Source organism: Eptatretus burgeri, chromosome 3 (assembly GCF_056783735.1).
Source record: "Eptatretus burgeri isolate ZD-2024b chromosome 3, Ebu_testis_v1, whole genome shotgun sequence".
NCBI classification, from domain to species: domain Eukaryota; kingdom Metazoa; phylum Chordata; class Myxini; order Myxiniformes; family Myxinidae; genus Eptatretus; species Eptatretus burgeri.
Genome location: NC_140963.1, coordinates 128,717,066 through 128,731,633, shown reverse-complemented (window position 1 = coordinate 128,731,633; position 14,568 = coordinate 128,717,066). Strand labels below are relative to the sequence as shown.

The window sequence follows — 14,568 nt, the reverse complement described above, 5'->3', positions numbered from 1 at the left end:
AAATCACCAACGATGCTCGGGGGTTTTTCCTGCCTGTTTCTCCCGTCTAAATTCTCCGCGCTCGGTGTGGTGGAAGTGCGATCCGAGCCAGGGGTCAAAGGTGAGAAAAGGTGGGGGCCTCTTTTTGGGGGAATAATTCCCTGGCCCTGAGCCAAAACTGACTCCCCCGGCCCCCGCACGGGGCGGGGAGGAGGGAGAGCGAGAGGGCACGCCCCCCTTCGAGAGGCTTCTCCAAGAAGCTCGAAGGGTGGCGGGGGCCAAAAACGGGGCGGAGCGAAGGGCGGTGCCCCGTGCTATAAAAGGCGGACAGTGCGGACCTTGAGTAGTCTTCGAGGCTTCCTGTACCCTTGTCTTCGAGAGTTCCTCTGTTCTTCAGGTTGTTTGAGCTTCTGGGCTGGACGTCGTCGTCTTCTTGGCGCTGCTTGTCTTGTCGGGGGAAGAGGTCCTGCGCTCGCAGCTTGGCGAGCGGCCTGTTAACGGAGGCACGGACGGGAGACGCGGCAGCGCCGGTTGTGAGGTGGACCTGCGCGTCCGGACGAGGAGTGCCGGAGAGGGCTCGCCCGCCGCGAGAGAGGTTGGGGCCAGGCGCGACCACGCTGACGGTCGTGGGAGAGGGACTCACCAGCCACGAAAAGGGAAGTCGCGACCTCTTTTTTTTTTCTTTGGCGTTTTGTGTAAATGTCTGTGGGTGGCGCCAGTCTTGCTCAAGCAGTGTTGTTTTAAGTGTTGCCATGTGTCGGTCTTAGTCGGTAGTATCTCTCTGTTACTGTTTCTTTCTGTGCTTGAATACGTGCCTTTTCTTATTGTTACTGTGACTGAATATACGTGCTTGCTTTGTGTCTGTGTGTCGCGCAATAAAATGCTTGCTTGTTGAACTGTTCCCGCTCTGCTTCGTCTCCTTTCTTTTTATTGACTCTCCATCCTGCATCGCGTAAGAGATTGGTAGTGGGTGTAAGTTCCCGGTAACTAATCTGAACCGTCGAGGTCGACGATAACTCCGCTCGGTTATCTCTGCAGTACGGAACGAACCGCTTAAGTGGTTCGTGTCTGAAGTCGACCTGCGGCGAGGTACGATTGCCCGATTAATCATCCGCGTAAGTACTTCGGTAGGTCGAGTTTGGCGAACAACCCTATCCTACGCGGGTGGCCGATTGGCACGATTGTGGTGAGGTCGAAAGACCCACCCGTAACTAGCTCCCGGCGTTGTTCCAAGAGGGTCACGACTGAATTGTCCGTCCGGTGGGCGACGTGCCACGATTCGAGTTACGTGACCGATCGCACGCCGGCGGGCGCGAATTCGCAACAATATATATATATATATATATATATATATATATATATATATATATATATATATATATACATATATACATATATACATATACATATATATATATATACATATACATATATATACATATATATATATATATACATATACATATATATATATATATACATATATACATATATATATACATATATACATATATATATATATATATATATATATATATATATATATATATATATATATATATATATATATACATACATATATACATGTTGTTGTTCATCTTTCGGCTGCTCCCGTTAGGGGTCGCCACAGCGGATCATCCGTTATGATCCGCATATTGATTTGGCACAGGTTTTACGCCGGATGCCCTTCCTGACGCAACCCTGGTCGCCTCTTACGACACAGGGATGTGGATTGGGTTTCGCCATGATTCCGGGCTGCCCTACACCCTCTCATAGCACGGCCCAGTGCAGAGCTCCCGTCCTCAAGCGATCCTCCAACCCAAGCCTCCGAGTAGCCGGATTACAGGCGCACGCCACTACGCCCGGTGTACATATATACATATATATATATATATATATATATATACATATATACATATATATATATATATATATATATATACATATATATATTGTTGTGGGCCGGGGGTCGGTGGCGAGAACGACCGCAAGGTGGGGGAGGTTACGCCATCTCCCACCAGACTCCCCAGAATTGTGGTCCGTCGTTCCGGATAATTCCGTGAGCTGGCGGGATGCTGAACCGACCGTGGACGCCAATATTTCAACCGCATAGTATAGGGTCTGTTTGTCTAAAACGAATTACCAAATTAACTACGCGATTTCGACTACCGGGGAAACCACGCCCTCAGCCCGTCTTGCTCGAACCGGGTCGCTCTACCGACTGCGGTAGAGTTCCAAATACCGACTACCAACTCCAGTTCGGGTGCAGCCGGGCGGAAACTGCCAAAGCCGTGCCGGCTCTGATAGACCAATTACCGGGGATGAAACCCCGTTTATACTCAGACCCAGGCCATGCTAGACCAATGTCAGAAGGGACAGAAACGGAATGGGAGCATTTCTAATGAATTTATTAACAGTAAAATAAAGACAAAGGCAAGACTTGACACGAATATGCAAGCAGGGAAATATTTACAATAAGCAAAAAACACTTACTCAGTTCTACTTAAAGATGGGCCCACATGCAGACACACACACACAAAAAGAATAGAAACCCCAGAGTCTTTATTTGACCCTCGCAGCTGAGGAGAGAGACAAGCTGGGGATTAGAGTTTGGTTGGTACCTGGTCGTTGGAGGGAAAGCATGCTCTGTAGTGTGGCACCTGCCAAAGGTCGTCGGTTTGGTCCCAGTCGCACGTGTGGGATTCGTGGCTCGTGGCAGAGCTCGCGTGGCGAATAGTCGGGGTCCACAGAACTCCTCTCCCCGTAGCAGCCACCATGAAGAACGAACCAGACTACTCACAGCCACCGTGAACAATAACCAGACTGCTCACAGCCACCGTGAAAACTTCTCTCCATCGAACTCTCTGCTGAGGATTGTGTCGTACCTTTTATGGACCTCCCTCAGCAGGGAGGGGCCTTGGAGAAACTGATGTCACTGTTCGCCCCGATTGAATCGGGCTTCCATGGGTCCGCCCTTTCTGGGCGGATTTTGGCCATACCGGGAAGCCCGCCCACTCCACACTTGCGGACACGCCCAAAACGGTACTTCGCCAAGATTTTGCCTCGAAACAGCGAGTCGCCGGTTGGGCGGGTGAAGCGCTTGTTCAGTGGTGTTGTTGGTTTGTTTGTTGGATGGCCGAAGATGGTTTGTTGGATGGTCTTAGATGGCTTGTTGGATGGTCTTCGATGGTAAAGCTTTAATAACCTAACGAAAAGAAGTCGCAACGCACGATTTTCAATCTCCCACTTGACAAAAGGAAAGGGATCTGACTGCACATCTACTCAACGGGATGACTGACTTTTGGTACTTGTATGTTGAATGCAAATGGTTTCCCGATCCGTCACAATATAATATATTCCAGTATATATACCTATATATATATATATATATATATATATATATATATATATATATATATATATATATATATATATATATATATATATATGAGCCTGGTGTTGGCACAGTCGTTAGGGCAGCGGCTTGGGATCCAAAAGGTCCTGAGTTCAAGCCCCGTTGGGCCACTGAATTAATACACCAGGGGGTTGACTCAGCCTGTCATCCTTCCGAGGTCGGCGAAACGAGTACCTTTGTACTGGGCCCGGTGTATGCCCCGGTTAGAATAGGTGTACCATATCCCTGTGTTGTAAGAGGCGACCAGGGTTGCGTCAGGAAGGGCATCCGGCGTAAAACATGTGCCAACTCACTATGCAGATCATACGGATGATCCGCTGTGGCGACCCCTAATGGGAACAGCCGAAAGAAGAAGAAGATATATATATATATATATATATATATATATATATATATATATATATGTATGTATGTATATATATATATATATGTATGTATGTATATATATATATATATATATATGTATGTATGTATATATATATATATGTATATGTATATATATATATATATGTATGTATATATATATATGTATGTATATATATATATATATATGTATGTATATATATATATATGTATATATATATATATATATATATATATATATATATATATATATATGTATGTATATGTATGTATATATATATATATATATATATATATATATATATATATATATATATATACATATATATGTATATATATATATTGTTACGAATTTCCGCCCGCCCGGTGTGCGATCGGCCACGTAACTCAAATCGCGACGCGTCGCCCACTGGAACAGACAATTCAGTCGTGACCCTCCTAGAACTACCACCGGGAGCCAGTAACGGGTGGGGGTTTAACCTCACCACGATCGTGCCAATTGCCCACCCGCGCAGGATAGGGTTGCTCGCCAAATTCTACCTGCCTAAGTACCTGTGCGAGTGGTCGACCGGGCAATCGTACCTCGCCGCAGGTCGACTTCGGACACGAACCGCTTAAGCGGCTTGCTCCGTGCTGCCGGGATAACCGAGCGGAGTTATCGTCGACCTCGACGGTTCAGATTATTTATTGGGTGTCAACACCCACCACCAATCCCTTACGTGATGCAAGATGGAACTTTCAACGGAGGAAAGGACGCAACGAAACAGGAAAACAGTTCAACAAGCAAGCACTTTATTTCACACACACACACACACACACACACACACACACACACACACACACACACACACACACACACACACACACACACACACACACACACACACACACACACACACGGCAAGCACGTATTTACAGCCATACAAAAATGCACATATAACAGTTAAAACAATAAAAGTAACGCAGAGCTACAACTGAATAAAAGGCAATTATTTACAGCACACTTATACAGGTTTACTTACAAGACTGGCGCCACACATACATTTACACAAAAAGCAAAGAAAACACAAGCCACCCTCACAGGCAAGGAGGCAGACAGGTCCGTGGACCAAATGAACGTGTGACCTAGGTGATCGGCCAGGTCCACGAGACCGAAGGGTCTTACCCGCGCCCTCGTGGCGCGATGGCAGGCGAGCCGCAATGTCCGCGTAACGTACTTGACTCCGTGCCCCTGGTATGGTCGGTGAGCTCCTCCAGGCGTGCTTCGCGCAGGCACCACGGTTGGGTTGGGGAACGGACGGGGTTACTGGCGCTATCTCAGCGCGGATGGTGGGGGGGGGGGGGGAATTGTTGATGCTCGAGGTCGGGAGAGGGGAATGGCGGACGCTCCGTCCCACTAGCAGGGTCCCAGGACCGCACATGACTCCGGCGAATTCTCGCCCCTGAGCCCTCCTCTGCATCCCTGCTCCACTCCGCGACTCGTCCCTCGACCTCCACTCTGAACTCCGTCCCCTTCGCGTCTGATCCCCGCAAACACACGCCTCAGACTTCACGACTTCCGACCGGCGCCACTTTCTGCACCCCTTTCTGCACCCCTTTCGGACACACGAGCTGGACACCTTTCTGGACATGTTTCTTCACACTCCTTCCTGGACACGCATGAGCTGGATACCTTTATGGACACGTTTCTTCACACTCCTTCCTGGACACCTTTCTGGACACGTTTCTTCACACTCCTTCCTGGACACCTTTCTGGACACGTTTCTTCACACTCCTTCCTGGACACACACGAGCTGGACACCTTTCTGGACACGTTTCTTCACACTCCTTCCTGGACACACACTATACACCTTTCTGGACACACACTCGAGCTGTGTTGTGCTCGCGTCTTTTATAGACCGGGGGAGGAGCCTGTATGCAGATTAGCGGATCAAAACGCGCTTGGAGGCGGGGCCATGCCACCCGACGTTCAGCCATTGGTCGGGCAAAAAGGGGCGTGAAGCCTTCCTGATCCGTTTTCCTCTCCTGAAGGGAACGCATTCACAGCGGGTTCGGAGGTGGGGCCATGCCACCGGACGTTCAGCTATTGGTTGGGCAAAAAGGGGCGTGAAGCCTTCCTGATCCGTTTTCCTCTCCTGAAGGGAACGCATTCACAGCGGGTTCGGAGGCGGGGACATGCCACCCGATGCTCAGTCATTGGATGGAAGAAAAGGGGCGTGAAGCCTTCCTGATCCATTTTCCTCTCCTAAAAAGGCACCCATCTGTACCCGTGGCTCGACGCGTTCGGCATCAATTACCGAACGGGCCCTCGACAGCACGACGTTTGGTGTTGACTGGTGGTGTGGTTGATGGTTGTGGAAGGAGAAAGGCGAAGGTGGTGGCGGGTTTGCTGTGGTGATTTGGTTGTTGGCCGGCGTCGTTTGCGAATGGCGGTGAAGCGATGTTTGCGGGATGGAGTTGTGGAGGTATTGAGGCGAAGGTGGTGGTGTTTGAGTTGATGGCGGCTTAATGGTCCAAAATAACGATAGAGAAAGAAAAATAGCTCACGCAAAGCGTCTCAGCCCGGATGAATCACACATATTCCCTCTGGATAACGGGTGTGGGCTAACTACACATGAACTTATCGATATATCTCACCTGGGGACCCTTTATGGTGTATTGCGAATTTCCACAGCCATAACACTATATATATATATATATATATATATATATATATATATATATATATATATATATATATATATATATATATATATATATCTACACAGCATCTATATACATATATGTTCCAGTGTCCGCTCTAAGTCTGAGAAGTCGACGTCGGCAATTTGAATCCCAGCCGAGTCACACCCAAGACTTTTTTAAAAATCGGATATACTTGTTTGCCCCTCAGCATTTGAAAGGATTTTGCATGGTCAAACAAGGCTGGGAAAGCAATGGCAAACCACCCAGTATAACCATTCCCAAAAAACTGCTTCGGCAGCAGCGCCACGGTGAAGTGTATGGTACATCGAAATTTTTCTTTGAATTTCTAACAATATATATGTGTGTATATATATATATATATATATATATATATATATATATATATATATATATATATATATATATATATATATATATATATATATATATATATATATATATATATATATATATATATATATATATGGTTATTGATATATTTCACACATGTTGAAAAATATTAAAACTTCTTAAAAAATATTAAAAACGTGCAAAACCAATTTATATGCACACACCTTTAAACTATATGGCACTGAAGAAGCTCACTATAATGTGCTTTCAATATGCTAACTGCTATTGTACGAAGTTGAACACATCCTGTTAATGGAGGCTTGGGACATTTTTAGATTGAACCCAATCCTTCATGAAGTTGATGAGGCATGTCACTTGTCAAATAATGTCAGAATTTGACATATGCATCCATTTGTTTTGACTGCTTGTATTATTGCCTTTTTAACATCAACTGTTTCCTCGAGATTTGGTTGAATCGCATGCATGGCTACGCTATACTGTGACTGGCATAAGGCATGCATTGCCCCCCCCCCTTCTCTTTTTTTCCTTGTTCCATAGGCAGACTGCACCCCCCAGCCCTGAATCCCTTCTTTTCCTTTCCCGCTTTTACTCTTTCCGCACCCCCCCCCCTTTTCCACCCGCCTCCTGGGACCTCGCGGCCAAGGCAGCACCATGTGGCCAGGTTGCCGTGACGACAAGGAGGCCCGGCAAGTAGGGCAGACAAAGAACTCCGGGTCCTGCTCATATAAGAAGCCTGAGCTTTTCGCAAGCACATCTCTATCGCTCCCGCTGCCAACATTTCTCAAGCCATTTGCATGCCGTCTCAGAGTGTCGCGCCCATGTCCATGTGTTTACGACGTGGATCACCTTCCCGCTCGCTCCTTCCTTCTTTGGGTTCATCCAGCTTCCTGCCGGCCTGTTCCAATGCCAGCCACCCTGTATAATCATATGGGTGCTTGTTGTTCCAGATGAGCTATGAGCCGGGATCGCAGTAGCTGTGTGGCCATCAGAGGTGAAGGAGCGCATCGTCCTGGTACACCATCCTACCATGTTTCTCTTGCTGACAGCAGTACAGGGGGGGAGCAAGAAAGGCACACTCAGGTGAGGTGTCCGATCGCCTGTTCAGGCATAATACGGTGCGACAAGTGCGCTTCGTTGCTGCTTGAAAGATGATGATGCTGGTTTGGTACATATCGGTGTGAAATATCGACGATGAGATAATGTATCAGTCTGAATTCAATACAATGTTATAACACATGTAATGAAACTTTATATTACCTTTTATATAAAGCTTTACATGATGTACAAATTTAACGGTTGACGTTAGAAAATCATATCATCATTTGATATCTGAAATCGCAAGAATGCATATTACATATGTTATGATATTTTACAATATTATGATGCTGAAAAATAATTTCAATAGCTGTCTGATTGCAAGCTGATATCTTTGGACATGATAAACGTCATGTGCTTTCATTTTGTTAACATTATGGATCTTTTTGAATGATCCAGATTATTAATGGAAATTTCATTTTATGATTATGCTCAAAACGTATTGGAAGAGTTATAGATTAAATTAATTCACAATAAAATTATTGTGTATTCTGTGATTTTTTTTTAATGTGTTTGTACTCATGTAAAAGACTTTACTGCAGTTTTGCTTTGAAATATGAATGCTTTTGCTTTTAATGCCAAAAAAGCAAGTTAATTCTGGAATCTCTTGCTTCGGGAAAATCTGTACTATATCACAACCTTAAACTATTCAATTTATCGCATAATAGGCCTAGTCTTAGAGACATTATATTTGTGACAATGCAATATCCCAAATTGCTGACATAGAAAGCACTTTTTGTCATTCTAATTTTTTGTCGAGAGATTTAAGTGAATTTTTACAATCTACTTTTACACCAATTTTGACAATTTAACTGAACAATCACTGTTATTTTATTTCCCTCCGACTGTGTTAAACCACAGACTTTCTGTTCAGCCTTCCTTAAAAAAATGAATTCAAAAAAAATTTCTGCTAAATTCGCACAGAGATGGAAACATAAATTCAAACATGTGTCTTAAATGTTTTAACACAAATTAATTGTATTGGGTTCAAGATTACAGTTTAAATGTGTTCATACCTATTGCTCTCACTTCATTTTTTCCAAATGTATCCTTCGTAGCTAGTCGATAAGATAGATTTTACTAAATACATTGACGACCTAATAATGCTGTCGCGGTATATGATCAAAAAAGTTCTATTTCATTCCGATTCTTCAACCCATATAATTGAGTGTTTCATATTCCGACAACAAATGAATGCGCTATATGCATTATTAGTATGCAGATTTAAATTATTATCGTTTCTGCATGTGTGAATGGAGGTTAAAATTATTAAAGATTGGTCTGGCATTACTGAATGAACATAAACGGTATTTTATGGATTAAAAGAGGAGAAATGCGCTTTTAGAGTCTGTGTTTCTTATCCTTGCAGTAAACATGCAAAGCTGAAATTCAGAAACATTGTGTAATTTGTCATAACAATGTAACATAAATATATCGTTGTAGAATTTTATACAACATACTTTTTGAGATATATGAACATTGACAAATAATTATGTGGCCAAACAGAGACGTAGAAAAATGTACCATGGGTGACCATTTATTAAAAGCAATAAGAAATGTTTGAATGGACAATATATGTATATGTATGTATATATGTATGTATATATATATATATATGCACACATACATATATATATATATATATATATATATATATATATATATATAAATCTATACATAGTAATTAAATTTAAATTGTGGTTGAAAGGATTTTCTTTTAAATCAGTTTCTTGAAGTCGGTCACATATTTTTCTTTAATTTGGCTAATGATCTATTGAACAATCACCATGTTTTGTTTTTGATGCAATCCACCTGCATTGTGTGTGTGGTTTTAGCAAAATGCTGAGTTCCGATCAGTGACTTTTGAAAAAGGTCTTCAGTCGAAGCACATCCATAGGTGTCTGCTAATCCTCGCATTTCCACTCAGCGCCTTCCCGTCCGCCTAATCCCTCGCAGCTCTCCAAAAAGAATGGCCAGCTATCAATCACTAGCTCCCACGCCTTTCATATGATAAAACTTCACTTTCTCTTCAACATTAATCATATATGAGGCACCACATTGGATTCGCAGCTTTTGCTCCCTTCCTCTTCCAATTATACGCCAGGGAAACGCATTTCTGCGTGAAAAAGCCGGTGGGAAGCTGGCAAATCCAGCAACAAGCCGCCTCCATCCCCCTCCATAAACAGCTCCTCAATCGTTCGATTCTCAACATGGCTGCTAGTCTTAGCCCAGCGATACAGAGAAAAGCCTTGCACGTTCTTCTGAAAGTTCCAACCATTTATCTCTTTGAAAGTTCCAACTAAGTGCTGTTGTTTTGTTGACCTATAAAATTAATTTAAAATTTCATCACTGCATGAACTTGCACAATAACTATATGCTAAAACAAGCACAATCAATGTGTATATTCGCCATATTGACCTTACTCGCGAAAGCTGCACGTGATGAACGGTGCAGATAATGCATATAATGGCCATTAGTTGGTTTTAAAAAAAATAATACATTTTCGACTCAACCCTGCATGGTATTCTCTGATAATGATGTTAAATAAGGGGAGAATCAAATGGCAGTGTTTTTTAACATCAAAATATTAGAATTTTACATAATTCTTCCAACAACGATATTTTACCTTATAAATATGTCAAGAGAATAATAAGAAATGTATAATATATAGTTTCCAGATGTACAGTAAGACATATGATGGAAATGAAAGTTAGTCAGTCGGCTGATGTGGCGTTTACACACCTTTGAATGAATCACAAGATCATTTTGAAATCACCTGAGACGTTGTTAATTACATTAAATTTGTTATATTCATTTTGTACAAGACGGTAGAGGAACAAATATAAGTGTAAGCCGCAAGGGTTAAAAGGAAGGATTCCAAACCGCATAAGTGGAATCTGGGCCTTTCACGTGCACTGCCTCCGTGGCCTTGCTCTTTAGTGGGAATGCGGTTTCTAGGTCTCCTCCCGCGGACTACCTGGGTGCCACAGGTACACAATGGAGACTCCCTGTAACATATGTGGAGGTCGCGTCCACCCCCAACCCTCCATTTCCCGAAGGCAGAGTCATCAGGAGAGATCATGATAACACACAAGGCTCGATCTGTCAGGCGTTTTGTCACATTATTACGGAGTTACTATTGTAAGCTTGTGGTGGAGGCCTTATGAAATGAAATGGAGAGCAGGGCGAAAGGGCGTGATAATGTGTGCACAGAAAAATCTCAGGGCATTTCCAGAAATTTGTCTCTTTGGCCACTCATTTCACATGCCAGAACTGGTTAGAAGGAGATATGCTTCCTACACTGAAGCAGCAAAGGTTCAGACAGAACAGGTCCAACTCTGAGGTGCAGGGGATCTTCCACTCCAGGGTGGCAATGATCCAACTCTGAGGCAGCACTCCGATGCATCTCCAATTCAACGCTGAAGCTACACTGGTTCAACTCAATGGTAGCAACTACTGCAAGAGGAAACAGGTCTGTGGCACGGGTTCCACTCTTAAACGGCACAGTTCCTACTCTCTGACCACAGAAGAAAAGAAGAATAAGAAGAAGATGAAGAGGAAGAAGAACCACTCCTTTCACGTCTACAGATGCATCGGGCTTCCGAGGCAGTCTTCCATTCGATACAGGGCACAATCCTGGATGGTTCACTACTCCAATGCAGGATTCTTGGATAGCTCATTCTTCCCAGTGAGCTGGTACTCATTTTGCTGACATCGGAAGGATGACAGGATGAGTCAACTCACCTGGTGTTATTTATCACCACGACAGGGGCTCAAATTCAGGACCCTAAGATCTTAACCAATGACCTTAACCGTGAAGTCAATACCAGACTTTTAAGGCTGCAGGGGTTCTATTCCAGGGCGGCACTGGTGCACCTTCTCGGTGACATGGGTCCTCATCGAAGGTGGCACGGATCTAACTCCAGGGCAGCAAGAATCTAATTCCAGGGTGGCACGGATATAACTCCAGAGTGGCACGGGTCCCACTTCAGGGTTGCATGAGTCCCACTCTAGGGGGCCATGCATCCCACTCCAGTGGGGCATGTATTTTACTCAGGGGGCCTTGCGTTTACTCCAGGGGGCATGAGGACATCAGTTCTACTCCAGAGTAGCAAGGGTTCTACTCCATGGCGGCACGGGTCCTACTCCAGGGAAGCAAGGCACGGGTGCAGTTGGGAGGCGGCATGGCTGCCTCTGATTAAGGGAGTATAACTTCGGTGGTGACCAGCATATTGTCCCTGTCCATGGCACTCGGAACACATCAAGCGGTGAGGCATGTCTGCGTCGCTTTGTCCAGGCAAATTTACTGTTGTTGTCTCTCACCGTTACAAACGCGCCGCTGTGAGAACATGTGCGCTCGAAGCTTGTGGTGCGGGCTAATTAGAATGGGTTTGGGGCGTTGAGTGGGAGGGAGAGGGGAGGGCCGGAGAGTGTGCGGCGCCTCTCTTTTTTGTCGCCCTCAATGCCTTGTTGCATGGTCGTTTGTCTACGGGGTAATCAGGTTGCGCCAGAGGACCTGTAAACAGGCGGAGCAGGCGGCACACGTGCTGCGAAGCTAACGAGCTACGCGCTGTGGAGTCGCGAGGCTCTCGGGTCTGCGTCTGGGACCCGCGGTCGCGTTCGTGAGGGTAACACAGTGCTCTTTGCTGTGTGATCAGGCCACGAAGGTTACGAGCAAAAATAGAGCAGAGGAGGATTTTGAGGAGGGAAGAAACATGGATTCAAACACTACCGGCAGATTTTATTCTGAAAAAAAGTAGACATAATATATTTCGTGCATTCTGGGCAAAGCGCCTGGTGTTTTTAGGTGGTGAGTCTGGTGACCAGATTGTTGATTGCAATAAATTAACAACTGCATTTCCTTTCTGCTCGTATCTGTTATTTGTATCTTATGATAGATACTCTCTGTTACATCGTCGTACTTTAATTCAGTCCACAACGTCGGAATTAACGTCGATATTTACATTTCTGTATTACAGCTCTTCCACTTGCCTTGACTTTGTATTGTGAATAATTGGTCTTTTTTGATAGATTTTGTATTTATATATATATATATATATATATATATATATATATATATATATATATATATATATATATATATATATATATATATATACATACATACATATATTATTACTACTAATACTTTAACAGCCCCAATTATTCCTATCTTCTTGTGGGGTCAGATGGGGGAAATCTTTGGCCCATGTCTTTCATGAATTGGCTGTCCAGGCCTGAAATATGACTGGAGTTAACTTGGAGAGGAATTTGGGGCTTTGTTCAAGGTACACACAAGGAACTTTGGTGCAGGCCATTCAGCCCATCATTCCTGCGCTATACCAACCCCAATATTCATCACCCTTCCACTCACAAGCCAACAATAAGTCCTGCCAATATCTCCATACCCCTTTACATATCTTGAATGCATCTACAGTCTGTACCTCTCTAATTCCAATTTAAACATATCCACCCCCTCCACTGCCACTACTTTTCCGGGGACACCATTCCATGCATTAACCACACTCCAACTGAAAGACCCCCGCCTTTCAGACTGTTCTAAATCTCATCTTCTTTACCCTCAACTGAACATGGCACCTGGTCTCAACACTGTCCACTCTGCTGAAAAACTCCACGGCACCTATCTTATCCACACCTTTCAATGTCTTAAAAATATCCATCAGATCCCCTCGTAATCGCCTTCTTTCTAATGTATAACCTATTGTCTCCTTCAAGCGTTCCTCATAGCTTAGTCTTGCTAGCCCTGGAATCAACCTATCGGCTCCATGATGTACCCTTTCTACGGTAGTTATGTCCTTCCTCAGATGTGGTGACCAATATTGAACACAATATTCTGGATGAAGCCTCACTAAATTACTGTACAGTGTTAACATGACCTCGTTTGATTTATAATTTATCCCCCCCGCCCTCCCCCCACTAATACAACCCAAAACCATATTTGCTTTATCTACAGCTGCCCTGCACTCTGCTGTCTGCTTATCCCCCAAATCTATTACCACCCCCAGATCCTTCTCCTGTGTCACACTCTCCAAGATTGACAACTGCATTATGTTATACCTATTTTCATTAATCTACCCATCCCCAGCACCTTACATTTCTTAATGTTAACCTGCAACAATTTGCTCACTCTTCGTAAAAGACCACCATGGGATATTTAACATCCACCAGCTCATGATCGTAGATATTTCCTCATTGGCATTACCCAGTTTAATGCAAAAAGCGATAACACCTGGCTTGACGTCAATCTGAGGTGATGCAACACCCCAGCTGAAAAGCACCAATCTGACAGTGCAAAATCTGATCTGGAATCGAACCCAGATTAGAGAGCTCACAGATAAATGTGCCATCTCTGCCTCTCTTTGCTCCCTTCCTCTTGGATCTGTACAATATGTATGTGTATCCAGGTGTGTGTATATATATATATATATATATATATATATATATATATATATATATATATATATATATATATATATATATATATATATATATATATATATATATATATTGGATTCGCATAGTGCCAAATCATTATGCGGATCATGCGGATGATCCGCTGTGGCGACCCCTAACGGGAGCAGCCGAAAGAAGAAGAAGAAGATGTATATAGATATTTATAGATGTGTATATATATATAT

At 43.7% G+C, this 14,568-nt stretch overlaps 1 protein-coding gene and 1 pseudogene across 3 annotated transcripts in view; one reads left to right on the top strand and one right to left on the bottom strand.

Annotated features, from left to right (window-relative positions):
* Nucleotides 1–1,705: 1,705 nt before the first annotated feature.
* LOC147030955 (signal recognition particle RNA) lies at nucleotides 1,706–1,846 on the bottom strand (annotated as a pseudogene).
* Nucleotides 1,847–7,535: 5,689 nt separating this feature from the next.
* LOC147030953 (uncharacterized) overlaps nucleotides 7,536–14,568 on the top strand; it is a 205,160-nt gene continuing 198,127 nt past the window's right edge. For all 3 annotated transcript variants that reach the window (XR_015056585.1, XM_085875553.1, XM_085875554.1), the window contains exon 1: nucleotides 7,536–7,894. Coding sequence is in view for 2 of the 3 variants with exons in the window: in XM_085875553.1 (XP_085731679.1) it covers nucleotides 7,769–7,894 (126 nt within the window). In the remaining variant the exon portion in view is untranslated. The remainder of the gene's footprint in view (nucleotides 7,895–14,568) is intronic.